The sequence below is a fragment of the Lonchura striata genome, chromosome 6 (assembly GCF_046129695.1).
Source record: "Lonchura striata isolate bLonStr1 chromosome 6, bLonStr1.mat, whole genome shotgun sequence".
NCBI classification, from domain to species: domain Eukaryota; kingdom Metazoa; phylum Chordata; class Aves; order Passeriformes; family Estrildidae; genus Lonchura; species Lonchura striata.
Genome location: NC_134608.1, coordinates 46,234,962 through 46,262,705, shown reverse-complemented (window position 1 = coordinate 46,262,705; position 27,744 = coordinate 46,234,962). Strand labels below are relative to the sequence as shown.

Here is a 27,744-nt window from a genome sequence, read left to right as displayed (position 1 = left end):
AGATCTGCTGCTGCCAGTCATTGCATTTGGGAATGTGTTCCTGGGCAATGTGGAGTACTCACTGCTGAGCAGGTGAATACCAGTTAAAGCACTTGGATCAATCTCAGATCTCCCCTTGCCTGGGCTCTTGATGAACACTTGGGTATTCAAGAAACAGGCTTCTTGGGAAAATGCACACATATGCTGAAAATCCCTAATTGCCAGGAAGCTCTAACTACTCCCTACCTGCTATAAAGTCTGCAGGACACAGGGGAAGACAATTTCTCAGCATTTCTCCCCTTATATATTGAGAAAAGTAATTCCACAAGAGGAGGAAGATGCTAGGGTAAGCTGAACTCATGCCAGAAGAGCAGGGATATGCATCTCTTCTGATGCAGCCAGGCTTGTGCTGCATAGATCATCTGGGGAAGCATGGAGTAGAGAGGGCAGCTGCTTGGTCCAGTGACAGTGGTCAAAGCATCTAGGCAGTGGTCACATGCTCTCCATCCCCAAGGCTAAAGGTGGGCAGGCAGAGGTCAGGGAGATGATACCCATGGAAGTTCTCTCAGAAAGGCACAAGATTGAGAGAAAGGGGAAGAAGGATGGAGGTGAAGGAGAAGAGAACACTCAAGATCTAGAACAACAGAGGTGTCAGAGAGGCCAGGAGTTTACCTGCCTTTGAAATTATTTGCCTGGTCTGGCAGGCAAAGAATTTCATATACAGTATAATTTCAATACATTTCTCCCTGAAGATGCCTAGCAGGTCTGAGAAGTGCTTACAGTTGCTGATCACGTCAATAACTAGAAGTCACACTCATGGGTCTGTATAATTTTTTTTTCTTTACTAACTTGGAGAACTTTGTTGTCTCATGCCTTTGAGGGGTTCCTGTCCAGCCCCCCTCAGAGTCACCTACCCTTTTCTGTAATGCAAAGTGATGCAGATCTACAGTGGTAGACCCCAGAGCATTCACACAACCATTAGCAGAACTTAGTTTTGAAAGAACACGTAAGACCAAAGAAAATCTCAAATATGACCAGAAGACTGTTTCTGACTCCCACCTCCAACACCTGAAATTTTCCCCTCAAATCTATCCAGACTGACTAGCCACATAGAAATCTGGAAACAAAAAAGTAGTATTTGGATAATGTCAGAGCAGGTAAACGTGTCTGGTTACTAAGAGCCTTCTGAATCTGGTATTTCTGTTTTATTATTCATTTTAACAAATTAAAAAGTAATCATGTCTCCTTAAGTTAATACTGACTTTTTTCCTAAGCCATTTGCAGTCAGCACAGCTCTTTGGTACTTAAAGCCAGTTGTGTCACAGGTCTACATACATTAGTTGTGTGATTAGAATACAAGCTGACAGACCTACACACAAAAGGATTGTAACAGAGGCTTTTTGACAGCTGAATATCTTGGGCTCTAGACTCCATTTGGTTCCCAAAAAAGTAAATTTGCATGTTATAGAACTAGTTTTGATGGATAAGAAAAATTTTCTGAAACATGAGACCATGGAAAAAAAAAATCAAACTAACACTAATAAAACTTCTAATTTGTCTTTCTCAAAACTTTTATACATAACTATGCTTTGAATTCTCTATATTGTCAGGGTTAGTCCCAGGAGCTTCACAGGAATTTAGTTTTATTTATAGTGTCTTTCCTGATCAGATTTTTTTCCTCCAATTCCTAGGGCAGAGCCTGCATCACTTGAAAGACACAGTGTTAATGTGTCTTCAGCTTCTTTTAGACTATTTACTTTAGTACTTCTTTCATTTCCATCATATTGTAACATCTGCATTAGTAAATACTCTATGTGATAAAGTATTCCATAATTTTAAAGCAGAATTTTTATTCTAATTGGAAGATTCTTGCCAGTCAGCTTCTCCTCATGGATAGTAATCCATAATCCATTGACTGTGGGAGCCAGGTGTTATGAGAAGTGAATAAAGCCAGGGTCCAAAGGCTTTTAACTGTCTGAGAAGCACTGATGGGTCATGTAACTGCATTTTATATGTGTTTTGTTTATTTTTAAAATTAAAATATAGGGCCAGTGTCAGCTCTCAATTTCTCTGATGATAAGGTAATTCCTTATTTTATAGGAATTGCTGGAAGTCACTCACACCTTGGATTTGATCAAGGCTGTTTAATAAATGACACCCAGTTCAGTTCATTAACAGATTGCAAATGCTTTGGTTGAAATAAGGCCTCCCTTCAAAAGGGCAAAAAAGCTCTGAATCCATTAAAAACTACTAGTGCTCTGTTGATTTTTCTTTCACAATTTTCTTTATTCTTTAATTTCCACCCTACATAGATGTCACAAGGAAGCTGCCTGGTTGGTGATGCTTCTGATATCTCTGAGACCCATCCCAGCCCAGGAAATCTCACCCAAACAGCTGCTCCTCTGAGATCTCCAAATCCAGGGCTGGTCCCCAGAAAGCACTGAGCAGCTCCTGCCAGATGCTCACAGTCCCCAGGAAACACTTCCACTACAGGAGATGATGCCAAGGGGGCCACCAGCTCCTCTGGTCCAAGGCAGTTATCATGCAGATTGAAATTCCCCACTGTTTTTGTGCTTATTTGAAATTCCCTGTTTTCCTATCAAAACTCTGGAGAGCTTGGGCTCTTTTCTACATGCTTTATTTTTGGAGTACCAGGAACTATTTCAGTTCATTTTAATACAGGCTGTTCAGTAATAATACTAAAGCTGTTCAGCAAAAACACAGTGTTCTGCCAATCCAACCAGGCATTACAGGGCACTTTTTGTAGGTGGAACTATGACAGCAAGATTAAGTAATTACCCTAGACACTACAAGAATTTAAGACATAAAGGGTCACAGAAGATGGCAGGAAACTTGGGGCCTGAATGAACTCCAGAAAAAGCTAACATGCAATCCAATTCCAAACTGGCATTTGCAGAGTCCTTTTATTTTGAGTGTGCAGCTGGAAGTTTACCCTGCAAAGCACTTCATTTGCTCCTTACTCCTTTTTCCATATTGATAAAATCCTTCACACATTTGGAAACTGTAGCTTTCTTACTTTTGTTTTTTTTTGGTGGCAATTTGCCAACCTGCAGCTCTTGTGAGCCATAAAATACCTGGAACTAGCAGATCAGTGCTCTAGCAAGAATTTGCACTGCCCTCTTTTGAAGCTAGATATGGTCTCTAAACTCTTGTTTATGCTGATGAAAGGCACTCCCAGCAGTAACAGTGAGATACTCTGAACTTGGAGATGTCAATAGTTAAAATCCGATATGAAGCAAATAAATATAACAAGGAAACAGAAAACCTTTTACAAAGAAGTTTTAAAGGTTATTTCAGTATTGCTGATTGCCCAGTACACGGGAAAATGGGGAAAATTTCGAACATGTAGCATCCCACATTTAAAACCAAGCTCAGAGAAGCAAGAAAGTATTAGGGAAATAAAAATTGCTACCCTATGAGCGATCACAGATGGCTTTTGCATGCCCCTATTCACCAGCTGCTACTATTACTCTTTCATGCAAAGGCATCAGAGAAAAACAGATCATGATTTAATGGAAAGGGTGCTGGGCTGAAACAAAGGAGCAAATCTGAAATATCATCCTCCATGGAGAGAGATCTTTTTATCCTAGCAAAGGGCAGTCTGCTCAGGGGTTGCCTAAGTGGAGATCCTAAGGGCCCTGGATGGAGCCATTCATGGACAAGAGACAAGGCTGACTGCTCTCACAGACAGTGAGACTCCCTCCTCATCCCGAAGGGGTCCTTTCATGGTCTCACTGAGTGTAATGGCTTTTGTGATACCAGTAACAAGCACATATAGACAACTATTCTGGTTCAGATCAAAGGCCAAAACCATCTGAGAGTCAGACGATCCTTGTGGGTCCCTTTCAGCTCAGAATGTTCTGTGATCTGGTTCTCTGTCTCCCTCAGCAGCTCCACAGACACCCAGGAGTGCAAGAGCAGGCCAAGCATGCTGAACACTTCCCCTACCACTGCCTCACTCACCACTGCCAGGTCAGAGGTTTCCTGAACCCGCTGCAGTTTCCCTGTTTAGCAATCCCATAAAGATTTCTCTGCAGGGAGTTATCCAACCTCCCTGTCAGTAAGAAGTACTCAGGGGAAGATGAGCATTTGTGTAAGCCCCTCACATTCAGCACCTGTTTCAGTGAGGAGTTCCACCAGTTCTAGATTACATGAAGACATGTTTTTCCAATGGCTTTCTTGATACTTGGCTTCCACTCTCTTATGCTGGCCTCTAGTTTCTTTCATCAGGAAGACAAAATGAACAATCAATCCCTATTTACTTGTTCTATGCAAGTCATGAGTCACAGACCTGGTATTGTCTCAGCAGTTATGGCACAGAGCTCCTGAAACATTGGGATACAAAACTGGCATGTTTTGTATTGAGACAGTGGATTTTAGAAGCATTACATTAACTTATGGAATGGAATAAATTTATTTACATTTTCTTTCATGTAAGGGAGGGAATCTATTTTCCTGCTTCAGAGTATGCCAGAAGAAATACGCACAGCCAGTCTTAGAAAGGACAAATGGAAGTGAATGGAATATGGAGGAAGGGATATTATAAGGTGCTCAAGTGTGACACAGAAACACATCTGCCTAAATCAGGTACATAACAGGCTCACACACACACAGAGATGCATGAGCAACATGACATCTACAAACACTGTTGTCAGCTGGAGGAATGAAAAAGAGGAAAATGCATTCTGAAACCCAGGCAGGCCGGCTCAGGGGGCTGGGATGCTGCACAGCAGATCAGAGGGGCAGCAGACAGAATGACTCTCACTGCCATATGTTTGTTAGGCCTTGCTGTTCTGCTTTATACTGAAATCATTAAGCCTTCCCCTTCTGCAGGTCTCCCTTTACATGCATGCACCTTTCATAGATGGTTTTCATCATCCCACCTGTAAGAGCATCAGGACAGTAAGGCAGGAGAGACAAGACACACAGGATGTGTCTGTGCACGAGGAGCTAGGAAAAGCTCCAGAGCTGAACCAGTGTTGCTGGTCAGGGGACAGTACCATGCTCAGAGCCATGGAGGAAGAAGTCTAAGTGAAGGTGAGCTCCATCTGTTGCAGCAGCAGACTGCCTACAGAGAGTCCTCAAACCATGAACCTGAACAGGGCCCAACACCACAATCTCTGTGTGGTGTTCAGAGTTGGCAGTATGGGAGGAGAAGCAAAACAGAAGGCTTTACTTTGTTTCTAGTGAGAAATGTGGATTAATTCCATGAAAATTTCTAGGAAGATTTTGCACATGTTTCCAACCAGACACCAGCTAAGCAAGGTGCTGAATGTGAACTCTTCTGTCCTTTATCTTTTTACTTTCCCTTACTCTCACTGGCTGGGGATGTGAACTACTGGGCCACCCTACTTTGATGCAAAGGTTGTCTCTTTTTTGGTAACAATACCTCTATTTCCCTTCCCTTCCTTTTCTCTCTTGTATGCTGCTCCAACCTAAAATTTTCAGGTTGACTCCTCTAATTTTCAAGAGAGACTTGCATATTCCTGATCAGGTCAGGTGGTGTGATACAGAACAGTTAGGCACCCTGTCATGTGAGCTGTCTTGTCTGAGTAAGTCTTCAGCCAAGGGAATTCACATTTTTAAAATTCAAGAGACCATTAATTTTTATTTTGCTCCATGTGGAGTTATCTGTTCCACTCTGGCATTTGAGGTCAGGCTGGGTTTTCCCTGCTAGAACAATATGCTCTCATGTAGCTTCAGGTGATAGAAATAATATGATTTTTCTATTCCAGAACCAGAGCAAAACTGTAAGTCAGATACATTTCTCATAGCAGAGTATGCCCATAACATTGCCCTGAGTCTTGGTCAGATGAATAGCATTTATTCCTGCTGCAATATGGCTTTTTCTAGGGAGATATCCTGCTTCCCATGCAAGTGTGCAAGGGGCTTCAAGTTTTTCTGTAGGGCCTCAGTAGCTAGCACATATTAGGGTAAAGAAGTTAAGAGAGATCATCAAGTTATTTACTTTATAAACCATTTTTTCCTCACAGGAAAGTAAGGGTACACTTCATTCCTGAAGAAACAAGGAATACTCAAATATTGTCCATGCATCAGGAGTAATATGAAATACATTTAAAGGAGGCTTTCCTATCTCAATCCCCTCACTCCCACTTAGCCCTAGCGTTTCCCAGGAGAAAGGGCTGGCAGAAAATTCTAGCTGCTTCCTTGAATTTTATTTAATTTCAAAAGTCCAGACAGCAAAAACCTGAATCAACCATACTTTTAGTGTCCTTGTTTTCCCTGCTTCTGAACAGAATAACCCATGTGCTGGGCACCATTGTATTCCAGCACACAGAAGGATCAGGCAGTGCTGGAGGCCAAAAGTAAAGAGGACACTGAACTGAGCTTATTTCTCTGTCAGGTACTAGGCATACACACTTCTAGATGCAGTTAATTTATCTTTGGATGCTAAAGCCACAGTTAGACCAGAAGGATGTAACCCATATGTGCAGCAAGCAGAGGACATCTGGGACTTAATTGGAGGATGCAATGCCAACTTAACTCCCCCACTTTTGTCTTGGCTTGTTCACACAAGGGTCAAGAACAGAATTTGGCTCTAAAGCATAATATTTATTCACTTCCTTTTCATCTCCTACACCTTCTGCCTCACTGTCTTCTGCTGCAGCCTCTGCTCTCCACCTTGCTCCTATTTATCTCCAGTATCTGCACATTCTTTCTACTTTTCCCTACTTTTCCTTCCTTGATGCATTCCCAATAGCTTATCTGCTTTAAGTTTTCAATTTTCACCTTCTTCTTTGTTCTGTCCTTTTAGAGGATAGAAGAGTTACCACAGAGATTTTGTGTGTGTACAACCACTTCAGTGTTCAGAGTGAACACCTGCTACATAAAGATGGGATGAGGCCAGTTTTAATATTATCAATTCAAGCTGCCTGCACATCCAGATTGATGTCATTGCTCAGGGTCACACATGTAAGGCTTTCTCTACCACCACGAGGAATTGAAATTTACTTTTCAAACAGATAAAATATAGCTTCTGCAGAACCTTAGTATATAATTTGTGCTACCACAGTATTGAGAATTGGATCACACTGCTGGAAACTATTAGCCCCCTTCTGACCACATGTTAATGGCTAAGTTAAAAGTAGCTCTCAAGTTTGTTCGGGAACCCACTGAAGTTGGAGGTTTCTAAAGTATGCCTGAAGGGTTTGAAAATCAAGCATCCTCTAGAGCGTGTCCCTACTCTGGGAGAGTCTGGAACTGGAGAAAATCTGGAAGATCTGTTGATGATGCAGCTTTTGATGGAGAAGTGGGCAAATGGCTCTTTGGGCGGGCAGAGGGAAGAAACTGTTCAACTGGGGAATGCGCTGGGAGCACTGGAGGGGGAATGAGAAACGGAGGAGTTAGGGTGGGAGCAGGGAGTTACTGCTCTGTCTGAATGGAGCTTGTTTTTTGCTGTAATCAGAGGGATGGCCTCCCTCAGCCTCCTGCTATGAGAGGCATGTCACCTTCCTGTCCCTGCTGAAGTTGCTGGGCAGTAGAAGCCACTTACCTGATAACTGCTGCACTGAAGGCTGGTCATGTGTGCTTAACAACTGTGCCTGAATGGTTTCTACTACCCTCTTAAAGCGACGGCTTGGACCTGCCAGGAGAGAAGAGGCACAAGAGGCTGTGAGAGCAATGGGAGCCCAGCCCACACACAAGGCTGCAGGGGAAGGGTCACAAGCACCTTCCCTTCAGTCTTGTCCCCAGAAATGTCCTGACTGCGTCTCTGACCTTCAGCCAAAGGGACTATGGTGTGCTGGGCTCAACAGGAAGAGGAATGGCCCTGGGGCTCCTTTTGTAAAGACAGAAAAGGTGAGGGGGCCTGTTTCCTTGTTGCAACCCCTGTGGCGGGCATGTGGCCACCCAGAAGAAAAGGGTGAATGCATGTTTTGCTCAGAAGAAGACACTATGGCCTCACAGTGCCCAGTTGAGACTCTGGGACTTTTGAATGAAACAGGGAGCCAGTACCATGAGTTACACCAAAACTGAACAGCCATTTTAGCACTAATCATGGCAGTGCCAACTTCACCTCTTTGGGAATCTCCTTCCCTCCTTGCATTTCCATCACCACCAACACCATTTTTCTTCCTGATGTCCTCTTTGCCCCTGACTGAATTTTCCTGAGGTTAAGCCAGTTATTTGTTTTTCCTCTGGCAGAGCAATTTGGAGGCCTCTATTTTCAGCAAGGACCAAGCCAGCTTGCACCCATTTTAGAGCTCTGCCATGGTTACCTGATAAGAGTGTGAAAGTGACAGAATAGATCCCGTTCTCCTTTTGCGCCTCTCCCCCTTCTGTGTATGTTATGTCCACCTGGAACTTCACTGGCTTCTGGAAAACAGCAGGACCTCCTGTGGACTTATATTCTGCACGGAAACTTGTCTGCGAGATGACACTGTGACTGAGACTTGGGATCTGAAAGAGGTTGGTAAAAGCAGATAGTAGAACCAGCGCTAAAGGGAAGAAGTCTGCAAAATTCTGTTTATAACAACACACATTTTCAGAATGAGTAACATTTTCTAGATTTGCTTCTGGTCTTGAATTTTAAATATACAGTGTTCTTGTGAAACTAGTAAAAGCATAGGTTGCTGGGCACCACAGAGGTGCCCAGATCTAAATTTAAGGGTTGAATACTGGTGGAATACACAATGCATTTATGAATTTACACATTACTAAACTTTATACAATCTTTCTTTTCCTACTCATCCACCAGTTTTGAGAAATACCTTTTGCTGAGCAAAAAGTGATATTAAGTGAGTGGGCAGAAAAGTCAGTGGGATGCAAAACTGAATATAAAAAACACCTAAGTAGCCTGGTCTGATCTTGCAGCTGATCCTGTTTTGAGCAGGAGACCTTCTGAAGACCTTTCCATCTTCCGTTGCTTGGTGATTCTGTGATGTCAGATAGACATCAGGACACGTGAATTGCTTGGAACATCCACAGGGAAAGCATGCCTGCAATTAACTCACTCAAACTTCTATCAATATGTAAAAAACTCTGAGAAGCTTTGTGATATCAGCCAACATCTGTATATTCAGAACCACAGTGAAATTTCATAACTTCCTAATTTTCAAGCAGTTACCTTTCAGACTTTCCTCCAAAATTTAAAAAAATACTCATATTCTATTTATTGCTTCATAAAGGACCAGATTAAAAAAAAAACAAACAAAAAATTACTTGGAAATCTGGTGTCTAACTTCTAGGAGGAAAATGAAGATGAGTTCTTTGAGAAGCTGACTTTAAGGGATTAATTAGCAGGTTTTGACAATGCATTTAAGTTTGGATGTTGCTGTAAGAGACAATTCACTGTTTTTGCACACATGTCCCTACATCACACCTAAACCACACATGGGGTATATATATAGGATATATATACAGGATCACCAGTACAGAGTAGAACACACTGCACAACAATACAAACCCAAAAGCACAGCTAAATGCATGAAACTGATACAGTAACATGGCTGATAACCAACCTGGGATGGACACCAGTGTCTGATGCCCACTACTGTAATGCACTTACTCCTTGTTGCTTGTACAATAACAAGGGTTACAGCTGATTTTTTTGAAGAAGTTCATTGCAGAATCACAAAGACTAAAATGGAGTTCAGCATTTTGTGGAAAAAAAATCAATATAACATACTATATAAGAAATCAAGTTTTCTTTTAATTCTATTGGAAAAAGTCTAATTATGTTGTTGACTACCTTGAATTGAAAAATCTCTGAAATTACCTTTGCTGTGCTGACTTTTTCATCACTGGTACCTCTAGATAATGAGAACAAGAACTTTCTATAGGAAAAAAAGACAATTCCCCTCTGCTTTCTTCACATCTGCAATAACTGAAACTCTGGACACCAGAAGAAATTCTTTCTGCCATACAGCACTGACGTGTGGATTTAAAGTAACAAATGCAGATGTAAGACAGGCCTTTTGTCTGGCTGAAGTGGTGGAGGGCATACCCATCAAAGGGAGACCCAATCTGCTGCCCAGCCGGTGACTGTAAGGCTGATTTGACAAAGCAGCAAATCACTGTCTTGATACTGTGCCAGCAGTGTGCTCCACTGCTGTGGAATTCCAAACTCTGGCAACCTGGAGGCCTTGCCAAGAAGGCTGAAATCTTTTCTCACCTTAGAGAGCATTATCTAGATTCAGTAATTCACACACAGTCCTATGCAGGCCATGTAAATTGAATCCACAGAGGATGCTTTTGAAGGAGCAGAGCCCCTGTCCAGTCACATTTGGCACATCAAGTGACCAGTGAGTGATGCCTCCAAGAGGCAGCTGGGGTGACTCACCGAGAGGAAAGCGTGGACTATATCAGCCTTAATGGAGCTTAATGGTTTGTCCTTAATGACCACAAAAATCTGTTCTTCTTTCTCCAAGTTGATGAAGTTACCAAACCAGGATTTTTTGGCAAGCCTGATGTGATGAAAAGAAAGAGATGTTTAGAATGTGGAACTATTTCTTATTTCATACACACCCCTAGCTAGAAAAAATATGAAAAAACACATGAAAAAATTTTGATGACACTCCAGATGTGATGGTATTACTACTAATAAGTGGGAAATAGTATCAGAGAACATCCAGAACAACATTTCCCTTGGTGAAAACCGATGAAATGACAGACCACACAGCCTAGGTCTGGCAGCATGTATCAGCAATAATGAAAAATCAGGAGCAATGGTAACTCTTCTGACTGAGCGAACATACCAGTGAATACTGCATATATAACATACATATAAATCAGGGGACACATTTCTGGTTTGCCTCCAGGGATATCTCCATTTCTTGTGACAACATGCAGATCTGGGCAATATAAAGATTTAAGTTCCTTCCCACCCAATTTCAACTCCGTTGGAGAGATGCTTTCCTGAAGGTGTCCTGTACAATCACAAGACCTTGCTTGTTGAAGCAAGCTATAGATTTCACTGGAGCTCCAATCTACCAGTGAGTGAAATGCACAATTATGCAAGGCCAGGACTAAGACTGTCCTGTTCATTAGTCCCATTCAGGGTGTCTGTATAGTGGGTGAACTCTGGCCAGTCTATAAAGGAATGAATTTTAAGTATTAAGAAAGGAGATAACAACATCATGCAAGACACAGTTCAGGCTTTCCATTGACAACAGTCCAGCTCCTCAGTGTGTTCCAGCATCAGACAGTGGTTTCATCATAAAATGAAATTGCTCTGTTTTTTCACAGCGATCCTATCAGCAAACGCTTGATTTTGCATATTGCTTAACCATTTTAATGCACTTCATTGACATTGGCTTTTAAGTTAAACAGGCTAAAGGAAGAATGCAGGGACATGAATGTTAATGAGAGACACTATCCAGACCTGAAAAGTAGTATCTCTGACAGGTGTGGTTTTGTGAGGAGAAAAGCTGTCAGCTGTGAGATGCAGCCAAAGACTTGCTAGACTAAACTAAATCCAGGGAAAACCACATTGAATCAGCCATATTCTAGTAGGAAAGAATTCAGCATGAAAATGTCAGAAATGTAAAGACCTGCCACCAAGAGACTGCCTTTTTTCTCCGTTACAGCATACTTTATAACACCAAATCCAGTTTGCAGTATGGCAAGCAACAGGGTGGACCATCCATCGCTCAGTGGAAGAAGACAATCTCTCCAAACAAGGAGAGCCATCTGCAAAAGGGATTACTACACACCAGTTTTCTAGCAGAGCAATAAACAGCCGGAGCAAGCTGATGGCAGCCTCACTTTCTGTGGCAAAGTGAGGCAGAGGAAGGACAGAGGCTAAGAGAGAGAGGAGCAAACTAAGAAACTAATTTGAAGTCTAGGCCTTCAGGACAAAGAACAAAGCTTGACCTCAGCAGTGTCCAGCAATTTGCACTCATTCCCCATTCCAGAGTGCTCCATGAATTATGCAGCTGTGGGCCCACTGCCCATTTAATGCACACAGCAGAAAGACCACAACTGGAAAAGCACTCAGCTGGGCAAATAATGATTTGTTTCATTTACTGCAGGCAACCAACAATAAGAGCAGAGAAAGATTCACTTGCAATTTGGTTAAAACAGTGCCCCCCACTCAATTAAAGTGGGCTGGAAAACTGTCACTCCCTAAAATATTCATAGGCAGCTGTAAATAAACCAGTGAGCCAGAGATTAGCATAGGGAGCAGTAAAGAGAAAGGGCCTCTCATTTAAATGGTCGTTAAGGAGCCAGGGTTAGAGTGAGAAAGAAAATTACATACCAATTAGCTCATGTGTCTCTCACACACCACAACAACTCTGCAAGCCCCTGGAGAGCTGGGGCAATAGCTCCCTGCATGTAAGGAGTCTGCGCTCATTAGTAAATTAGCACCTGGTTATCCATCTAAAACGGCTGCTGGTTTTAGGCTTGGGTGTATCATCATCTGAACTGGGGCTGGGTGGATGGACTCCAGGGGCCGAGGGGAAGCACGGGCCTGGAAAAGTGTGCTTATTTAATTACAGGTCTGACATCTTAAAATATGGCTTTTCATTTCTGTATTTTCATTAATGGTTTTGCTGGCCCTTACAGGTCTCTTAACAAGAACAGGTAACAAGGGCCCAGAACATTGGGAGATTTTCCCCCTCCCAACATGGTCTGGAGTCTCCAGAATCCATCTGGGCTCTTTTCCTTGGTGAGGTTATCACCAGTAATAGCGAGTCTGGAAAGATTCACTGCTAGCCTGGGCTATGCTCCAGCTTGTAAATCATTTGAATTCACTAAAATAATTTTGCTGGTGTCACATAAGACAGAATAGATGCCATGGCCTCTCCTGCTTCTGTAATGAGAAGAATCAAGACACAGCACACATGCACTGGCTTTTCTCCCCGAAACTGGCAGAACTAGCTGTACTCATACAGCTAGGGAATAGGTCCACTGAGAAGAGGGGACAGTTTGGAGTAAAATTAAACAATAAAGACTCTTCTCCTCTTAGAGGGCATTAAGTACTACTAACTTGGGTTAAAATGCATATGAATCCTCAGCACCCTGAATGACATGCTCTAGCATCTCTCAAGATCAGGCTGTAAGCAAAAAAAAAAAGCACTTAAATGAAGAGTCTTCTCTTACCAAGGCCAAGTTCTTAAAGGGGGAGTGAGATAGGAGATATGTGGGGGAGGCTGGGTATGTAATTACACTACCAATCCAATCAGGTGTCCAGTTGATGAAAAAGCAAAGAAAGTAGCATGAAAATAGAGGCTGGTGCTTTATTACTTCACACCAAAATTTCTCACTCTTATAATGTTGTTCTTTTTCCTACTTTTGGAGTGCCTGACCATGTAGCTTTCTGTGCTCCCTCTCTGTCTCTGAGCACATGGATCAGTAACCTCCACAGATTTACCTGCCTGGCATAAGTAAGCAGAATTTCTACTCAAGCAAATGGAGCTTTGCAGGTTTAAAGCAGCTGGAGCTAAGTCTCTTTAAATGTCATCCCTAACACATTTTCTAGGGCTTTTTCACATGAGAAAGAACAGCATTACCCAGACATGTCAAAGTGTATTACTTAATCATCAGGTCTGTTAAATGAATGGCAGGCATTGCTGCACCAGAGCTAGGACATGTATTTATCACTCAATCCATGAGGTCAGTACAGCTCTTGATAAGGATATCTTATTTCTTACAGAAAAGAAGAAAATATGGGAAAAAATAAGATATGTGGAAGTGAGCACTGAGCAAAAGACATATATCACTAAAATATAATCTAGTTCATTATTTTTTATGACTTTTATTATGTTTACTGCAGGGTGCAGCCCAATTGAACTCATTAATTTGGCAATTATACAGAAAAAGAAAAGAGGGCCTTAGGCTTTGACTTGCATCCAAACTGCCTCAAATGATAGGCACTATTTCTCTCCACCAGCTTTTAAAGAGTGAGTGGGAAGCAGGGAAGGCAATAAATTAACAGCAAAACTTCTACCAACATACATGCAATGAAGAGAAGAAATTTAATTCTAAAGGTTTTCTGTTTTAATGGCTTTAAAAACATGTGAGTATTGTATATTTCTGTGATAATGATGTGCCAGTTTTATGAATCTGTCTCATGCCTCTCTCTTAGTAAATGCTGGAAAGTGTTGAAAACACAGTATATTCCATTTTTTTTTCCTGGATACCTTTACTAATCCCTACTTCTCCCTCTCCTGAAGTATTTATCCCTCATTCTGTAGTCTTTATCCCTCATTCTGCAGTAGAGTGTCCATCTTACATCTGATAAAAGCCAGGTCTGGGGGCAAGTTGTGAAGACAATACCACTGTCACCATTTACAAAACTTTAAGCTCAAAATTCCCATCCAAAACTCATGAATATTTCATACAAGTCTCTTAACAAGAGGCCAAATTGCCTTGGTTGGCAGGCTAAGTCTATGGGCATTGGGTGCACAAACACAAGCTGTGAAAATAAAAAGGAATAATTTGGCATCTGTTGCATATTAGGAAGTGTTTGGAGCAGTACTCTGGCAGGGACTTCCAAACCTGCCATGCAGTGATGCCCATTTGTGCAGTGAAATGGTTGAAATGTACACTGACTTTAAGGAATGAGCCTAGTGAATATGAAACAGCTTCTCCACGTCCCAGTACTGCTGCCTAGAATTAACACTGCATTTACTCTCGCAGCCAAAGATCCCTCTGAATTATCTTAGCAGAGCCTCCTGCATGCTATCCTGAGGATGCAAACTCTCCTGTACTAAAAGGAAGACTTTTTGGTGCACAGTTAGTACCAGTACAAGCCACTGATTAGCCTCTCTAGTCCCAAAGAGTGATCTACTTGACAACCAAATGAATGAAGAGAGAAGAAACAAGTTACAAACCCAGCAAATTCAGCAAGCCATGAGAAAATTACATGGTTATGGGAGACTGTTTCATCATCTGTTGACCCCCATGGCTTTACTGAGGTACAGATTTTATGCAGGGTCCTCATCAAAAGAATAATTTCACATCTCTATCCCACCCACAGGACAACAGATTACAAACAGATACTGATCCAGAACAGAAATATATCAGCTTATGACATTCAGGCCAGGAAATGACACTGGTATTTGGTGGAAAAAAAGGCAAAGTACTTACTCTGGGGATGATTCTGGGGTTAAATTAGACATCTCTTCTGGTGTAGGTACTGCTCATGCACGGACAGCCAGAGAGAGGGAGGGAGAAAAGAAATATGATTCAGTACACCTTCCATTTTCAGCTTGCACACCAATGAAACAATTCTGCACTTGCTCGCATTTGCCCATTGCCTCTGCAGGCTAATTCTGACATTTAAATGCTGGTCATATGTCTCTAGATCTTGGCATCTAAACAAGTGCTGTATTTCAAGGCTCACTCTACCCTTAGGTCATTAGGTAATCTTGCACTGGCTTCAGTGGTTTCTGGTCCAGACCCAAACACACTGTGCCAGTGCAACTCTGTTGCCATCGCCTCAAGGCCCAGCTGGATGCAGCTCAGTCACTGCTGCAATTCTCTGCAGCTCTCTGACCACCTCAGAGACAATGGCACTGACCATCACAGCTATAAATCCAATTATGCCATGGCTGTAATCCTCCCTTCCCATGGGATCACATCCTGGTACCCTGGAAAACCAGAGGGTGTTGGAATAGCTGCTGCTGATGTCCAAGGATAAGGTATGCGACTTTGGGTGCCCTTGGCTGGCATGCAAAAAAGCCACCTGGAGCCCAAGGAATAAAATTTTGCTCATCTCAACACTCTAGAGACTTAGAAAACTGAAGTAGGCCAGCAGATATGAAACCACTGATTGTGTTAAGGAGATTTTTGCACCAATTACCAAAGGAGGCAAAAAAAAGCATTAACCAAGATCAAAAAAGCTGTGCTTCAGAAGGACAATTTCAGCCTATTGCCTCTGGCTGTCTTTTTTTTCAGCATAAGCTCAGCCTGTGGCTGTGGAGAGGCAGTGGAGCACAGCCACAGGGGAAATGGCTGAGCCCTAGGCTCACTTACAAAGCAAGTGAAGAAGCTTGAAGAAGTGAAGATAGATTTATCTTAAGGCCTAAGAGCCACAACAGGGTTAGTAAGAGCTGCATGGCTGGAGTGTGCAGAGGGCTCAGGAGATCCTGCTGGAGCAGGGGCAGTGAAATGACAGAGCCTGCTCACATGTGGGTTAGGGCTTGGCTGATGCTATTACTCTAATTTTCCACACCGATACTCAGTCCTTGGTACAGAGAATTTGCAGAGCCACAGACAGGCATGAAATTCCTGCTGAATATCTGCCCAAATCAGAACCACCCTGTACGTTTGGGTGAGTACTCACCTTGTAATTTCCGACGATGGAAGCGAGGAGACCCCAGGAAACTATTCTTGATGGAGTTGAGCCGTGTCCTCCAAGGCATTCCTCCAATGCTGGGGCTGGATGGTGGTGTTGGGTTGGGTGTGCCTGCTGGGCTCTCCTTTGGCGTATGAACAGGTGTCCCCTTGGGGGTAGGGAGGGGACTTCCCCTTGGAGAGGGGTGAGGGGTGACCTGTATGATGGGGATAGATTTGGTGCTTGGGTCAGTACTAGAAGGGAGTAATCTAACAGGAGACATAGGGTTGGTCTGCACTTTAGGAACAGCCAGCTGTGGGTTAAAGCCGGCAGCAGGCGAGCGGCCCTGAGCATTCTGCACAGGGTTGTTCTGGGAAGAGGGAGCGCTGGTATTGCTGGCAGGGAGTGGGTTGGATTTAGTAGACTGGAGTGGTTTTTCAGCCAATTTGCTCTTGGAAGGCAAAGTCTGCGTCTTTGGGTTGGGCTGAAGTGCTGGCTTTGGTTGGAGTACATGTCCGGGCCTGGAGGCGTTCCTACAAGCATCAGGGTCCAAGGAGACTTGGGGTCGGGGAGAGAAAGGGAGGTCGGAGGTCTGAGGGGGGATGAAGAACTTTCTGATAGGCTACGAGACAGACGCAGAGTGTCCATGCACATCAAAAACAGTGAAATACGCAAAGAGCGGGCGAGCAGAGAAAGGAAAGGCAGAATAAAATCCATCCGAGTCACAAGGATGCACCATGTCACAAGGAGACACAGGAGATGGAGGTGAAGGGGTAGTGGGGGGGAGGGATTTTGCAAAGAAACGAAAACAAACAAACAAACAAAAAACAAAAAAAAGACATGCAGTTAGCTGGGAACACAGCATATTCAACAACAGCAGCAGCGGCAGCAGCAAGAACAACAGTGTCATAACAGGCTTCATCATATTAACCAGTGTCAGCAAAGGAAAATAACAGAAAGAAAAGTACAAGAAAGGAACAAAGAAAATAAAAGAAAAAAAGAAAAAAAAACAAAAACAAAAAAGGAAAGTAACCAATAAAAAAAAGAAGAGAGAAATGCCATCTCTCTGGGATTGTTCTGATTGCCCTGCAGTGAGAGAAGCACGATGCTGTAGGGAGGTGAGGAAAGGGAAGAAGAACCACTCAAGCCACAGACAAATTGAGATGTGCCAAGAAAGGGACCACCTCTTTCAGCTCCATGTGCCCATATGCAAACCCAGTAGAGAGATGAGACTCGGAACAGGTGTGTGATACACACAGAGTGGCAGGGGATACACACAGTTACTGCACACACCAGTCAGAACCTCTTTCCTTCCTCTCTACCCCTGGCTGGGTAATGCACCAGTTGCAGCCACCCATTGCAGAAACAGGGGGAAAAGGGAGAGTGATGCCACCTGGGCATCCATTTCTCCTCCCCTGATCTTGAAGGTTAAATTGCTCAGCCTTCACTTGGAAGCTTCAGAGCACACAACACCACAAGAAATACACGAACTCAGATTGGTGTTTGATTTTTAAACTGCTACAGCAAATACTTCAGTAAGGTCTGGTAAATTTATTTATCTGGGAAGAGATGATACTTTCCATCAGACTTTATGCTTCTCCTCCAACATCCCTCATTGCATTTGAAGGATAGTTTGATAATTGGAATTTCTGTCATAAGGTCTCAGCACTATTTGCCATTAAGTCCCAAGTCTAAGAAGAGGGTGGGGGGGAGCCATTGTTTTGCAAGACACAGTTTAAAAATAAAAAAGACAAGCAAAGTTCATAATCCATTGCTGAGATATCAAAATGGGATTATGATTTTTTTTTCCCAAACAGTAACATTTACATGTGTTAAGAGGTATTTTGGGAAACCATTCATACTTTGACAGCAAACAGCAATAGACAGACTTGGAAGGGTAGAAGCCTTTTAAGGGGTATTAGTGAGCTAAAAATCACATTTAAAACAATAATAAAAAAAAAAGTCCTTACAAATCATTGCTATTACCACTTTAGATTACAAGTACTGGAATAATTGTAAAAACAGAAACCACTAATCAAGATATTCAGCTTTGGTGTATCCTTTGATTACTATGAAGTATTACCTACGAAAAATTACACCATCACCATTATTATCACCTATACTTGACACCTAAAAGCCATAATCAAGAACTAACCAGATGTACCATGTACATGTAACCTTCCCTCAAATCTCAGTCCCAGGTGAACACACTCACCAGGGAGCTTCCTTCCAGGGTGTGATGGATTAGCACAGTGTTGCCAATTTTTAAAAACTGTAGAAATGCATTTAACACTTATGTCTCTAAGTTGTTTGTATCAAAGTTTTGTGATTACTTCAAAGAACTTAGGGTTAGGCCACCAAAATTAAAGCAAAATCAGTACATCAAAATATTTGTATTACTATTGGAATTGTAAAGGTAAACTTAAGTCTGCCATGTTGCCAAATTGTCATTGTCAATGAGCAAGGAAGGGGAACAGATGAGGAAAGTGTTTCATTTTCATGTGGAAGTCACTATCAGCATCTGACTATTACTATTTGCAAATGACACCGATGGATGTCATTAACTCAGACTGTTAATTGCAAGTATTTCCTTGCAATTTTCCTATCTTACATGTATGATGGCTTGAGAAGCAGATTTGAAAGAAATAAAGTATGATTCAATTCCCTCTTAAGCCATTAAGAATCTGAAGAGGCACCCTTAATTACCACATATTTAATAATGAAGTGAAGAACAAGATTAGGTCTCAATTTCAGCTGGTGCAATGTGGAACACCATTAGAAAGATATTGTGAAATTTGACAACTTTTATTTGCTGAATTCAATTTCTCATAGAACTGAACCTAAGCAGTGCAAAAAGTGAAAGGTATATTTGTTTTTTAACGTATGTTCTCTTCCAATAATCTAAGGTGCTATTAGAAGCATAGGTAAGGACATTAAAAAAATTATGATTTTTATTCCAACATTTCCTTTTAAGCCTCAAATGTGATCAGCATTAATATCGTTATGATCTGCTGAAAATGCCACCTGATTGCTAAATCCCTTTGAAGACTATTTAATCAACTGCTTATTAAGTAATAATGGTAAGATACAGCAACTATGGGATCTTGTCAAACTTATTCTTTGATGTTGTCCTACTGAGATGTCAGAAATTGACCCCAAGAGATCAATTAATGAAATCAAGATTTAGGTTTGCTTCACTAGATGCTTATTTTGTGCACAAAACTGTTTCCATGCTCTTTTCCAGTACATTTTGCAGTGGCATAAGAGTTCTCAGACCTCTGCTCCATTTCACTGGCAACCAGGAGTGCCAGTGCAGAAAGAAGGAAATGGATTTTCACTGGTCCCTAGGACTTTAAAGACATAGAGGAGACCACAGAACACTTATGCTGGTTTCAAAACAGGATAACAACTGGCAGGAGCCCAAAATAAGTTTCAGAAAGTAATTTAATCAAGCAAAGTGCTGGAAGCTTTACTAGACTATAAACTTAGAGCTGACAGTGTGTCTTTATTCACAAGAATTACACAGAATCTTAGGGTGGAACTGCAATCTCAAATACTTGGAATACTGATGTTATCTTCATATAACTGACAGTAGATCCATGGATGTATCTATACCCTACGACATGGACTATATACATTTCTAATAGGGGACAGGATCTTATGAAATTATGGGGAGTATGTAGAAATCCTCCAGAGACTCTGGACTGTACATTTAGGTAGCATGCACTGTCACAGCCCAAGACTAGATTCTTGTTAGGCACTGCAGTCTTAAAGTGACTTAGCTTACCTTTTTAAGCACTAGGAATACTCACTTTTATCCCTAAAGAAGTTAACAAGAGGAGGGAGGCCTCTGTCATTGCATTTAGAAACTGTTACAACCTCACAACAAATGTACTATCAAGCATGTCCTGTACTGGCTGAGTATCAGTATTTAGTTGACTGCATGCTTAAAAAGGGCATGTGAAAGTATTGTAACCCTGTTGATAGGGATTTCAATATTTCTTAGTCATCCTAGTCAGTCAACTTCTTACTTTCCTTTTAAATTTCCTAGCCCTCAAATTTGTGTAATTGATTTTCTCTGATTTCCTAATGTGAGCTATTCTGAGGCAAACAGAAGATAACCAGCATCCTTTGGTGCTTTACTGTGACTTAATTGAAGGCAGCTGTGAAATGGCTCCTGATAATTTGGTCTGAAACCAGGCTATATGCAGACCTCAGCTGGATATGGAGTGTTTAGTCATAGCAATGTTATTCTGTGTGCTTAGGAGACTGAAAAAGGGCAGGGGCACAGTGAGATCCCTGCTAACAGTGCAGGGAACATGTAAGAGAAATTCTCCGCCTGCATTTGTAAGTAACATTTCCCTCACCGCCCATGAAAATTTACAAGCTGCCAAGGAAAAACAAAACATCCCAGATAAGAGCCACAGCTCTGGTGCAACAGATGTCAAAAAGCATCAAGCATGTGTGAGTGGATTGGACCAACAGATCTTGAAGCAGCACCACTTACCCTTGGACTGCTGAGAGGACTGGTGGAGAGCCCAGACGATGCTCCGCTGATTGACCGAGACCTGAATGGACACAACAAGGAAACATCCCTCAGAAAACATGGACAAGTAACAACCCTGAACACCAGCCACCACAGGCACAGGCATGAAGTGAGGAGGAGGAGGGAGGCTGTCACTGGAAAAGGACACAACTCTTTCCTTTTCTTTCCTTTCACTATCGTCATGTTTTTTTATCAAATCAAAGACATGCTGTTGCTCAAGGAGAATACTATAATCCCTTTCAATTAAGGCAGTTGCTACTTTCTTTTTGGTCATCAAGCACATGGAAACTACTAGATCTGCTCTGTGCAAGTTGAACAGCTCAATTCAAAAGGATGGTGAAGACAATCATACTCGTGCAAAGAATTCTGTTTTGCACAGTGCTGGCAGTTACAAAATGAGACTTTCTCAGTCACAAGCAACATGGAAAAACACCATGTGTACAAAGCACAAAGGTAGGGAGTCCTTCCAGATAATAATTAAAACCCCAGGTCCCCTTGACTCAAGCATATAATCATTTCTTATGTGATGACTTCCCACTGAAATCAAAGATTGCATTGGCTTAGCCCTTTCCAGCTTCTCACCCATGGATTTCAAATCTTTGCCCTCCAGTGAGAATACTTGCTTCTGAAGCAAGCCAGATCTTCTCTGTGGATAATGAGTTCTGCTTTTGTTGATGACTTTACTAATGTCAAAATTATAGCTCAGGTGCCCCCAGAAAGAGGCCAGTCAAGGAGGAGTGAACTGTCCTATCTGCTGACAAGGTCACCTGTACTGTTAATGGTCTTATGCTGCCCAGCAAAATGGAAAATGTCAGCTGCTGACAATAAAATGTGCAAATGTGCTACGCTAAGCATGGTGGAAGAACAGACAGGCCAGACTGCACAAACATTTCAGCAGAGGAAGTTCCTAGGAGGAGGTCTGCCCTGCAGGAAAAAACCCCACACCTTATATGTGACTATACAGGGGAGAGCCCTAGAGGCACCTGCTTTCTATCCTTTTTAAATAGAAGGAAAGTTTTCTTGAAGACTGAAACATCTCACAGGAGAGAATTTGGCTAAGAACCTATTTATTCAACAACCACCATGCAGCAAGATCTCTATATAGCAAAACTATAAATGTTGCCTTCCTATAATAACCTACCTATAACAAGAGCCATGAAAGCAATACTTGCCTTCAGGTAACAAACATGAAAAGGTGAAATTCCTGTAGAAAACTGAGTGTATGAGTGTGTGTGTGTTGTATTATGTGTCTGTGTTTACACACGTGTATATTAAAAATTTATATAGGTCAGATACTTGATATCACCTTATACATAAGAATATAAAACAAATTTAGACCATAAACAGTATCAGTTTATTCTCTTCAGCTGTTTTAGAACAAAACAGAAAAATGGTCTCTAAAATGGTCTCCCAGACATATATTATTAAATAGGTTTATGTAGCAGAATTCTTTAAAAATAAGTGAATAAGTGAACTGCAGAAGAGGGAGTATTTCCAAGGAAGGAATAAGCTATAACTGAACACAATGGCAGGTTCTGTTTCTTCTACTTATATCTTCTGCCCTGATGATTTTCTTTGTATACCATTGCAGTTTGTCCCTTGCACTAAGTAGGTGAAAACTAGAAGCTCACTCACGGCACATTTTTTTGGCCAGATCAAATCTCAACTGGCACCATGAAAATCTGGGGCACTCATTCTATGCAGAAAATTCCCACTTAGGTTTTTTTCTTGTACCCTGATGTAATCTGACCATCCTAGTGCAGCAGTAAAAAACTAGAGGCTCACTCTTGGCATTCTTTTGCACTAGATTAAGCCTAAATTTGTACCATCAAGATCTGGGGCACTCATAAAGGTTTATGCAAAGTAATTTTAAGCGGAGAACTGTCTGCTCCACTTTCAAGACTACTGTATGTGCCTTTCCTGTAAGTGAAGTAGCTGACTGCACCACAGCTGTGTCGTGCAGATGGGAAGTCCATTTAGTTAAAATGTTCCTTGAATGAATCATCAGGAAAAGCTTCTTCCAAACCATGAATTACAAGAGGAGCCTATAGATTATTTTGGAAAAATGTGGAAGGCATTCAGGTGCCCAGAGATGTAGTCAAACACCAACTTAATGGAGATGTTAATCACCAACTCTTAGCTGTGGTGGGATCATCCTCTCTGACACTCACCTGAATTCCAGGACACTTGCTTAAAAGTTCCACTCTGCTATTTCCTTTTTGCAATCAGGTGTTTCCAACAGTCCTGAATTTTCACTTCCCAACCCCACTGCCTCTTATTTTTTTATAATAATTATCACACACATGTATGGCAGAATATGGCAGTCCCCACCTCCCAGATCCCAGTTGTTAATTGGAAGCAATATTTGAAAAATAGTTGTGTACTGTGCTTTCATCCAGCCTAGGAGCCTGAGGCAGGGGACATAAGAGAGAGTTAGTATGAAATCCTCCTGGAAATGCATTCAGTATCCACATGATTGCTATTGAACAAGATTTATTTCTGCTGCTGATTTACATGCAAAATATGTAAGAAGTAAAGTAGGCCCTATAGCAAGCTTCAGTTTGTCCACACTGGAAATTGTATATAGGAGCAGTGGAAAAAATTTAAAGAAGCCTGTGTTCAATTAAAGTACTGGGGTGAAAAGAGAGATATACATTTTCAGAAGTCTTTCTCCTTTACCAGAAAGTGGTAGTATAGGATATGACACCAAGATTGAGGAGATTTTCCTTGCATCTTTCTCAATTTAACAAATCTCCTATAATTTACCTTTACAAGTGGGGTATGATTCTCAAGCTAGCTATAAAAACTCAGTACCATGACCTACTAAGTGGTTCTGTACTACAGTACAAAAAGTGCTAACAAGCAAAAATGACAGATTTGTCCCTCTCATCAAGATAATTTCAGCTAAGCAATGCTGTAATTCAGTTTGTAAAAAAAAAAAACAATCACATGCACTGCTCCTGTATCTCAGAGTCAGGTGGACAGAACTGGGACAGGGCCAAAAGAAAGGAATGAAAACGTTTCATTATGCTGAAATGCTGTAATGAAAGAAAAGGAATTTAAATTTTTAGCCCTCTCACCAGAAAATGGAAGTTTGAGAGGCCCTACAGGCAGCATTAATATGGCAGACTCTTACGTCTTACGTGTGGAAAGAGGTACGACATCATCTCCATGGCTATGCAATAAATTTATTTAGTGAGAAGTATTAATTAGTGAGTAACCTCCTAAGAGTCTTTACAGGCATTAAATGTTGCTGGAAGTATTAAATCTATAATTACTCCAATAACTTAGTACTAAATGCAACAATCCAGGAAACTGTGAACACTGTGTGTGACTCATTTTGCTCTGTGTTTTGCATTCCTGTATGCTTGCGCATTAACTCAATGGAAGTCATCAAAAGGTTGTTGAAAATACAAGCTGGAAAGACAGTGCAGTTGCTCAGATAAAGAGCATTCCCTCAAACACAACTGCCAGATTTAGAGACCCAAGAAGAGACTCTTTACTGACACCGTTGTTTTGACGAGCCTGGAGGGAGGAATTCAAAAACCCCAAAACATAAGGGAGGCAGACCCAAGGTTTAGGAGGGGGAAGATGCAGAGGGCACTCTAAACATAAGGTGGACATTGAGATCATTGCAGGCTATTCCTCCCATTCCACAGACTGACAATCACCTGGAGACAGCTGAGCTATGAAAGACAGAGGCAAAGGACTGAAACGAAATGTGCATGTATGGGCTGGGGTTTGTAGCTGTGATGATTTTATACCTTATCCAATCTATTTGATAATTCAAAGTATCAAAGTTGAAAGGTCCTTAATTTTAAAGTAATTTTGTACTCATTTTAGCCAGCTGCTGTCAAGAGGAAGCCATGCAAGGCCCAGTTCATGTCAGAGCAGTGTTCCGAAACTGAGGGGCTTGAATCCAGTTTCCAGCTGGTTTCAGAGAAAGCAGAATTTCCTGAGAGGTGCAGGGCTGAAGCCTGACAATGCTGAGGTGCAGACAGAGAGAAACAGGAGACAGGAGAGTGCAGCTGGCCTGGTAACTGCACTGCACATGTAGCACATGTACAGAGCATCTCTCCATCACCCTTCTCTCAGATCTGCTCCCAAATGCTTTAAACAGTGCCTCTGCTAGGACACACCAGTAGAACACAAAGGCTTCACAGCATTAATTTAACATTTAGGTCAGATTTGGCATTTGCTTCTTCTTTGAATAACCATCTCCTAGAACTTTTTCTTACAATCCAAGGCAAGTTTGTTATGCCGTTGCAGTCCCAGCAGAACTTGCTTTCATAGCACAGTTTTACCAGGATGCTGAATACAGCCTCTTAGCTGGTCAAGCTGGAGCCATGCTTCCAAGAAGGGGAGCCTGCAGCATGCATGCAGCGTGCAGTGATGCATCAGACTTGTGTCCCTGGGTGAAATGCCTTAGAAATTTTGAATTGGTTTGATTCCATGTCTGGTTTTGAAAGTCATTCCAGAAAATACCTAGCCAACCTCTTACTTGCTTCAAGCATGAGTTGGGTGGAATTTGACACTCCTCTTTCCTTGCTCACTCAAAGCCAAAAAAAATCTAAACTGAAACTTCAGGGTATGAGACCCCTGACAAAGACCTGAATTAACATGCAAGAGGCAATCAGTCAGGCTGTGTTAAATTTCATCATTCTAACTTTTGGGTGTCTGAAAGGTACAAACTGTGCTTCCTCACCCCCTGATTCAGGGAATATATATAGAATACCTTGCATGTTCCACTGTCTTACATTCCCAACCATGCAAATAACACTGTGACAGCTCTTACTGGGAATACTCATGCTTGAGTCAAAGATCTGCTCATGGTAACAACCACTTGTAAGATGAAGCCTTACAGAGAGTGCAGAGGAAGAAGTGCAGGTGTTGGTAACACACTTCTTCTTTTCAGCCGATACAGATGGTGATGTTGAATAGCACCACCCTCCTTAATTGGCCAATTATACTAAAGTTCCATTTATAAATGGTCTAGAAAAAATTAACAGATATTGAAGCATGCTGCAAACATGAGAAGTAAATGTTACTGGTGCTAATTAGCTTTCTCAATGTGTACCCTCTCAATAAGTTTTTACTGTAGTCTGTAATGATCTATTATAATGGCTTTATTAAATAATTTATTAATGTAATATTCTCCTTCTCTTAAGTATTTATAAATGGAACTTTAATTTGAAGCATGATTGTATTCTTAGCTGTACCTATACTGCTTTTATTGAAAATACAGGGCTTTGAAGATATATCTGTCTCTAGGACCATCTGTCCACCTCTTAAGAAAACATATTCTAAAAAGAGAGGGAATACCCAGCATTTTTTTAATAACACAGATGAGATTCAGTTTCATTAAAAATAAAAAAGAAAAATAAAAAAAGGAAAAGTGCATAAATTAGGATCCAAATTAACTGGAAAATAGTAAACAGATACAAAAATGCTAAACAGAGAATGGGTTTCTATCTCAGAAGGTGTCCGGGATCTGCACAGCGTCTGAGGAAGTTTTCTGTGCCCACAGACATTGAAATAGAGGGACAAATAAGAGAACAAAAAGGGACCCAAAAGTAAATTACATGGAGTGTGACTCCAACATAAAAGCACACAAACACACATAAAAGCACCAAAAATGCTTCTTCCCACGTCTCTCTCTCTCTCTCTCTCTCTCCCTGCTGTAAAGCCTCAGTCACTGAAGTGTATCAACCTGTGTTGTATTTGGAAATCGCAAATGAAAAGTTCCTCTACAAAGTTACAACAGGTCCCGCAAGAGGAATAATCCAAAACTAGAGCTTACCCCAATGGATCAGCACTCGCCATCCTCGGAAAGGGAAAATAAAGAGAGAGGGAGAGAGAGAAAGAAAGAGACAGGGGTGTGGAGGCAGGTGGAGAGAAGAGTAGGAAAAGCAGAGTGAAATACTGTTCAGAGAACTGAGCGGTCATAATCATTGCCACTGGTGCCCAAGTCTTTCCAGAGACCAGGAACACTAGGGGGACAGTTTCATTGACCAGAAAACAACTTTTTTCCCACTCACATATTGCAGACACATCCAACTTTGGTACTGGGGAATATGGACAGGCACATACTAAGGCTGCAAAAAAAAAAAAAAAAAAAAAAAATTCCCAGCCAAATCCCAATTAAAGCAGTCAGTAGAGCAATGGGGTTCATACTTCATGCTGCATTTCTTCTCTGCCTCTTACATAAGGCACAGTCATATTACACTGTTATCCAGGAAATTGTTCTTTTTGTCCCCAGTTTGTTCAGTGCAGTGTCCCTCTGTCCCCCAAGCTGGCCTGGTAAGAAGTGCTTTTTTTTTGCCACGAATGAACTGTGAAATGTATTGGTTATTAAAGCATGCATTTCTGAGCCAGCTTGGGAGCCCAGGGTACAAGATTGCAGCTCAAGCTGTGATTCTGCTTTGATACTGCCTTATTAGTCATGATGGTCTTATAGTCAGGAATTCAGATCAGCTAGAACGTACCAGCTCAGCAACCCAGCATTTATCTCTGTGGATGCCATTTTGTGCTCCAGGATCTCATTTTTCATTTAAAATAAATTCAGTCTCTGGGCCTTGTAGGTTGCAAAGGAAATCTTTCAAATGTGAATGGAGAATAAATCAATGCTGCGCTGAAAAGTCTGAAAAAGCAGTTCTAAAAGCAGACTGAATCTCTGGCATGTTGACTTTGAAGGCCAATGACAATTGAAAACATCAGTATCCTTAATTTTTATCTACTAACCAAAGCATTCAAAATGGAAATAGAACTGTCAGGTTATTACATTTTCAGGGGTGCAGGTAAGCAAACTCAGGGAAATGTCACCACCTTTTCACATTAACAAAGATTAGATTAGAAATAAAAAAACAGTTTGGTGTTATTAAGCCAAATTATTTTCAAGTTGGATGCAATGCTTTTTTTCCCTCTCTGTCACTTTCCTCCTCTCATTCTCTCCATTTTC

General features: G+C 41.6%; 1 protein-coding gene across 12 annotated transcripts in view; it reads right to left on the bottom strand.

Moving 5' to 3' along the window:
- The window catches only part of BRSK2 (BR serine/threonine kinase 2), a 298,090-nt gene that overhangs the window by 11,881 nt on the left and 258,465 nt on the right, over positions 1–27,744 (bottom strand). For 5 of the 12 annotated variants that reach the window (XM_077784246.1, XM_077784247.1, XM_077784248.1 and 2 more), the window contains 6 exons: positions 20,748–20,808; positions 16,250–16,862; positions 15,052–15,100; positions 10,301–10,424; positions 8,238–8,418; positions 7,514–7,603 (listed from right to left, as the gene is read on the bottom strand). In XM_077784246.1, coding sequence (XP_077640372.1) covers positions 7,514–7,603; positions 8,238–8,418; positions 10,301–10,424; positions 15,052–15,100; positions 16,250–16,862; positions 20,748–20,808 — 1,118 coding nt within the window. Of the gene's footprint in view, positions 1–7,513; positions 7,604–8,237; positions 8,419–10,300; positions 10,425–15,051; positions 15,101–16,249; positions 16,863–20,747; positions 20,809–26,586; positions 26,611–27,744 lie in introns of all 12 variants that reach the window. The other 7 variants (XM_021526705.2, XM_021526709.2, XM_021526711.2 and 4 more) reach the window with 2 other exon arrangements.